Source organism: Peromyscus maniculatus, chromosome 2 (genome assembly GCF_049852395.1).
Source record: "Peromyscus maniculatus bairdii isolate BWxNUB_F1_BW_parent chromosome 2, HU_Pman_BW_mat_3.1, whole genome shotgun sequence".
Classification (NCBI taxonomy): Eukaryota; Metazoa; Chordata; class Mammalia; order Rodentia; family Cricetidae; genus Peromyscus; species Peromyscus maniculatus.
This window is the reverse complement of record NC_134853.1, coordinates 40,117,536-40,123,535: the sequence shown is the minus strand read 5'-3', so window position 1 is coordinate 40,123,535 and position 6,000 is coordinate 40,117,536. Positions and strand designations below refer to the sequence as shown.

At 41.1% G+C, this 6,000-nt stretch overlaps 1 protein-coding gene across 9 annotated transcripts in view; it reads right to left on the bottom strand.

The window, feature by feature from the left end:
- Positions 1-2,241: 2,241 nt before the first annotated feature.
- The window catches only part of Atp6v1h (ATPase H+ transporting V1 subunit H), a 111,289-nt gene continuing 107,530 nt past the window's right edge, over positions 2,242-6,000 (bottom strand). For all 9 annotated transcript variants that reach the window (XR_013049014.1, XR_013049017.1, XR_013049016.1 and 6 more), the window contains one exon: positions 2,242-2,583. Coding sequence is in view for 5 of the 9 variants with exons in the window: in XM_076563985.1 (XP_076420100.1) it covers positions 2,523-2,583 (61 nt within the window). In the remaining 4 variants the exon portion in view is untranslated. The remainder of the gene's footprint in view (positions 2,584-6,000) is intronic.

Here is a 6,000-nt window from a genome sequence, read left to right as displayed (position 1 = left end):
ACAGAACATGGCATTTAAGATGTTTTAATAACATATTCTCTTTTTTTATAAAATGAGACATGTCTGCTACTGGCAGCACCAATCTACTTGAAACTTGATGGGCACTGAGGAAACTCCTTATGGAGTTTTCTTTCTTTGTGGTAAAAGTTAGCCACTGGGGAAGAAAGTGTCCTTACCTTGACTGCTGACAGTATGCTGTCCAAAATGGACAAGCAGAGCACAAAAGAAAGGACTGCTGAATTTTGCCAAGACAAAAGTAGAACAGCCCTTCAGAAAATCCTGCTTCCTAAAAAAATCTGTCAGGTATACTAAGCCTGTAGGCCAAAGATGGATGCACCAACATTGCAGAGGAACTTCGGGTGACTGTCCAGGCAGCCTTATGTCCCTGTCATCAGGTAGCATTACATCCTTCTGGAGTCTTTGATGGAGTTGAAGACTAGAAAGTTAGTCTTCTCTAGGTATAATAAAAGATAAATTAGATACAATACTTTAGACTCACCAAGATAGATAATAAAGTATTTTCTCTAATTTTGTCAAATGAAAATGGATTGGATAGTTACTGTAATTTACTTAACTGGTTTTTTTTTTTTTGGTTTTTGTTTTGTTTTGTTTTTTTACTATATTAAGGTTAAAACCTTCCTTTTTAATTAACTAAAAAGGGGAAATGATGTGGGATAATACTCTTGTACATTGTAAAGATTTGTCAAATTGGTTTAATAAAATGCTGGTTGGCCAGTAGGCAGGCAGGAAGTAAAGGCGGGGTTATCAAACTAAGAATGCTAGGAAGGGGAAAGGTGGCTTCAGAAGTCTCCAGCCAACCACAGAGCAAGCAAGATGAGAATGCCAAACTGAGAAAAGGTAGCAAATCATGTGACTAAACATAGATAAGAATTATGGGTTAATTTAAATGTGAGAGCTAGTCAGTAATAAGCCTGAGCTAATGGCTGAGCAGTTATAATTAATATAAGCTTCTGTGTGGTAATTTGGAAGAAGTTGATGGGTTGTTAGTGGAACAGAAACTTCTGCCTACACTATTCTGCTATACTCATAGATCAGTGCCTTATTCAGCCATCATCAGAGAAGATGCCTCCTGCAGTAAGAACAAATACAGCTAGAGATTACACACACACACACACATACACACACAGACACATTGGAACACTCATCCCTAAATGGGGTGCCCATCAAATCTATCCCCTAAGAGTTCAGAGAACCCCAAGGGAGAGGAGGCAGAAAGAGTGTAAGAGCCAGAGGTGATAGAGGATACCAGAGCAAGGCTCTCTGAATCAACTAAGCACAAATCCCATGAACTCATGGAGACTGAAGCAGCAAACACAGGGCTTGTGTGACTGCACCACATCTTTTGTGTACATATTATACCTTTCAGTTTAGTGTGTTTATTGGGACTCCTGAGTATGTGAAGGAGTGGGTCTCTGAGTCTTGTGCTTTCTTTTAAGTTCTATTCTGTCTGTTGGTTTACGTTGTCCAACTTCAATGTGATGGCTTTTATTTTACTATATTTTAGCTTGTTAAAAGAAACAAACATCTTTTTATAGTCTAAAAGAAATAAAATATACAGTCTAACAAAAATTCAGGGTTTTAAAATGTTTCTAATTACTAGTCATTCACTGTGTAACAGACTGCAAATACATGATAATCCTTTAAAATCACAATGGAGCTAAAGTGTCCTACACAAAGTGATGTTATAGCTGTCTTGATACTATAGCACACAGCCTTGACCACTCACCTATGGTGTCTTAATAACAAGAGTGAAATGCTGACTCACAGTAGTGCAAAAATGCAACACAATTATGTACAGTACACAAAACTGATAGTGGTAACAAACAACCATGGTATCTATTTATTTGCTATTTTTGTCACTATATTAAAGTATACTCCTTTTACTTACCTTCACCTTTTACTATCTTCATTGCATCAAGAAGCCAAATCAAGGGACTGATTTTGATCATGCAAGCTTATATACCTATACTCTGTGATGTTTGCACAATGACTAACTTACCTATAGATGTACTTCTCAGGACATATATTTTATTGAGTGATATAATGCCATAAAGGTATAGAGAATGAGAGAGAGGGGGGAATAAGAGAGAGAGATCAGTGGTCATTTCAAAGCATTTACTTCCCATCATTACTTGGGAATAATTCTCCCAATATTTATTTGAAATTGTGTAATAAGACTTTTATTCAAAGTTCACATAATAACCAAAATGAAAGAACATGTTTGGAGTGAGAATCCTTTAATATTTATTTCCAGAGAACAATAAATACAGAAATTATAAGCAATGTAAGTAATAGTAATATTTCCCTACATACAGACAGCACCTACTTTTATACAATTTAACAAGCAAATACCTTTATTCACCCAGGAATTACCATTGAGAAAAGCTATACAACAGAAAAGAAATTACCATTAAATTAAAAACTATTCATTTTTGATCCTAAGGACTGAGGTTCTCACTCCAGTGGTCCATCAGAGGTGCAGAAAAGCTGAAGAGCTCAGCTCAGCTCCGGGCAGCAGCAGTCTGAGGCTGCTCCGACTGGAGCTGTTTGCCAAGATATTCCCTAGAAAACAAGAACATGGTAGTATGGCAAATTAGGACTTCAATACAGAGAATCACTATCAAGACTCAAAACTTATTAATAAAATAATCCATGGAACCTATACTTCTCCAACTTTCAAAAGCTTCTGCACTGCAGGAATGCTACCTATTTCCACATACAAACAAGTTATGGCCCACACAGATGGTAGTTCACAAAATGTCGGGGAGAGTTGACTTCTTTGCTTACATAAAGAGATTATTACTACATCTGCAATCTGAGTTTAGCAAGTAACCTGATTCCAAGGGAAAAACAAATTTCCTAGTGTTAAAAACATGCACATGTATAACCTAGAGTGAACACAAGGGCAATGGAAAAAAACCCTTGACAGTAACATCAAAAGTCAGAGCTCTAACAGGAGTACACTAAACTATGCATTGCTACAGCCTTAAGCCTACACAAAGACCACAGTATTGAATCCACAGCTATCACGGCAAAAGTGTGGGGGTCTGTTCTTTACCCTTTCCCCCCATAAGAATTACCCCCAACCTTTTTTTTTTTTTTTTTTTTTTTTTTTTTTACAATCAACTAATATGGAAAAGAAACTATTTTAAATGATCCTTAAAGTTTTATTTCCTCTAGTAAAAAAGAAAACAGCCTCAGTTTGGAATCACGAGATGGGTTTGTACTTGAGTTCTCTCCTACCACAAGTGTTGTGAGACCAGAGGGCACATCTTTCTGCAAGGACTAAGGCAGACACAGTAAGGGGCACATGGCCCAGCAAGGCATTCCAGGGTCAGGGTCAGAGACATCCTCCCCACCTTCTACTGCATCAACCGGTCACTCAATCACTTCTTTCATGAGCACCACCAGGAAACAATCTTTGGGTGCCATATAAAAGTGCTTTGTTGTAGTTTTTTGCCCTTAGTTGAGTGTTCTTAAAACTGACTCATTGATTTGGAGTGCTAAAGCATGTATTCATTCTTATGGTCAAAGAACTACTCTGACATAATGTTTACAATTGTGAAGGCCTAGACTTAACTTTACAGGCTCAGAAATATGCTATGATAACTGAACAGATAAGAGCAGTATCCTCCTGCAGATATCCTGTCTGCTGTTTATACATGAAAGGAAAGCTTAACAGGATGCTGTCTGTGGTTTACAGCCCTTGGGGATATCTAGATAATCCTGTTGAGCAGTCCAGATAATCCTGATCAGCAGGTTGTGGTTCCCCGCCAAAAGTCTAAACCAATAGTTTCAAAAAAATAACCTTGTCCCTTCTACCCAATCCCAAGTTGCCAATTCCCGGCTTGTGGTTTTTCCCTATAAAAACCTGGGCTCGTGGCCGTCACCACATTTCCTTCCATCTGTCATGCGGCAGCCCAGGTTGAACCTGAATAAAAGGACCCTTATGTGCTTGCATCAGAAACCGGCTCCTTGGTGGTCTCTGGGGGTTTTGCAAAATGGGTACAACACAATGAGATTATTATTTCCAACAAAAAGTAATGTCTAATGTACATGAAGGCAGAGTCACAGGCATGATTTTGAAAGAGCTGTGCCAAGGTCTTCACAATCACAAGTGTCATTGCAATCTAGATGACCCTATAATAATGTCCACCGAGGTCCGAGGGAAAGTACATCCTCTGACAGTCCAGTGGGGTCTATTGTAACTGGTACACACAAGTAATGTACACAATGTTATAACTGCTGCAAACCACAGGAAAATGGAATGAAATTCGCCACTATGACAAAAGCTATTACTTGAAAAGGTCAAGGACTTTTCTGAAGGTCCATGGCTTAAAAAGTCTTGGTGACATTTTAGTTTTTGTATACATATTAGCTGGTTCCTTCAATGATTTTCTTGTATGCTTCCAAGAACTCCTAACAGTGTATTTATCTGATATACTTCTCATGCATCCTAGGCCAAAACAGCAAACAGACCAAATTCTGTCTCCTGAATTAAGATAAATACTCTTAGAATTATGTCTCCTAGGCATAGCTTTATTTCTTATGCAAACGAAGGTCAGACCCTCCTTTCTCTCACAACCCAAATGTCTGTCATTCCAGAGCAACTGACTCAGAACAAAAGGGCTTTTTGCATACCAGGTCCAGGTGCAGTGAAGTACTGAGGCAGGTTTCCTAGCTCCTAGCAGTTACCCGCCCTGCCAGTGTGAGACCAAAATGAGCCATCTTAGAAATAAGACCAAAATGCTTTCACCCTAAAATTAAGGCCTAAGATTTCTCCTTTTGGGAATAGGCCATTAGTTACTGAAACCAGTCAGTTCAGATTCCAGAAACCAGGAAGTGTAAAAGTACAGAGTTACAAGATAGTCACGAGGTAATGCCTGCCAGACTATGGAATGTCCTCTCCCTGGTTTCCAGGGTAACTGATCACAGAAATGCCCCCACCTGAGGGCAGCCAATGAGAAATGGTGGTGGGCAACCACTCCCTTAGAAGTAATTTCTAGAAGTCCCTAGAAGCGAGCCAATCAGAATTGTACCTGTACTAGCACCCCTAAATGATGTAACCTTGTGAATTTTCCCTTTAAAAACTGAGCTTGCAGACAGGTGGGCACTTCCTCCAGCCTCCACTGCGTTGGATGTATTGGACGAAGTCCCTGCCTAGGCTTGTATTGCTTTTGGATATCCAGAATTAAACCTTGCTTTTGCATTCCGGCATGCTTGTCTTTGGTGGTCTCTCTGGGGGTCACGATTTGGGCACAACATTTGGGGGCTCGTCCGGGATCCCCAGAGACTCCCCGCCAGGACCCCTAAGAGCTCCGGAGGTCCATCTGCACCGATCGGTAAGAGCGCTCCATTTTCTTGTCTTTGTTTTCCTTTTACTTTCATTCTCTTATCCGAAGCCGGTGGTTGAATCTGACAGGCTCACCTTGGCGGACGCGCCTGTAAGGTGATCCTGGAGGAGTTGGAAGACGTTCCAACCCCTCATCAGGACGCGGGGGTCCTCACAGGTCCCCCCGTCATAGGACGCCCGAGAGGGGTCCGTCTGTTAGGATGCCCGTGAGGGGTCCATCTGTTTGGACACCTGTGAGGGATCCGTCTGGGGATCAGGAGACTCTGTTGAATTGTCCCTGTCCCATCTGTAGGTCTTTGGCATTATCGAGGCTCCCTCTCCGGACTCGCGTCTGCCTGGACCATCTGTAGGGCCCTTGTTCTTCCTTTTTGTCTGCCTATCTTGTTCATCAGTGTTGTTATACCTTCATAAATGTATAAATGTGTGAGAACTGTGGCCACATGTGTGAGTGTTTTATGCCTGAGCTTGTGTGTGCATTGGGACTTGTGGGCCGGATTGCCAGCCGAAGGGATGGAGACCCCTTCGGTGGTTGAACTGGCACAGACTAACCTAACATTGCTTCCTTGCTCTCTCTGACCAGAGCACAGGCAGCAGGCAGCAGAAAACTTGCAATGAGTCCGGCAGGC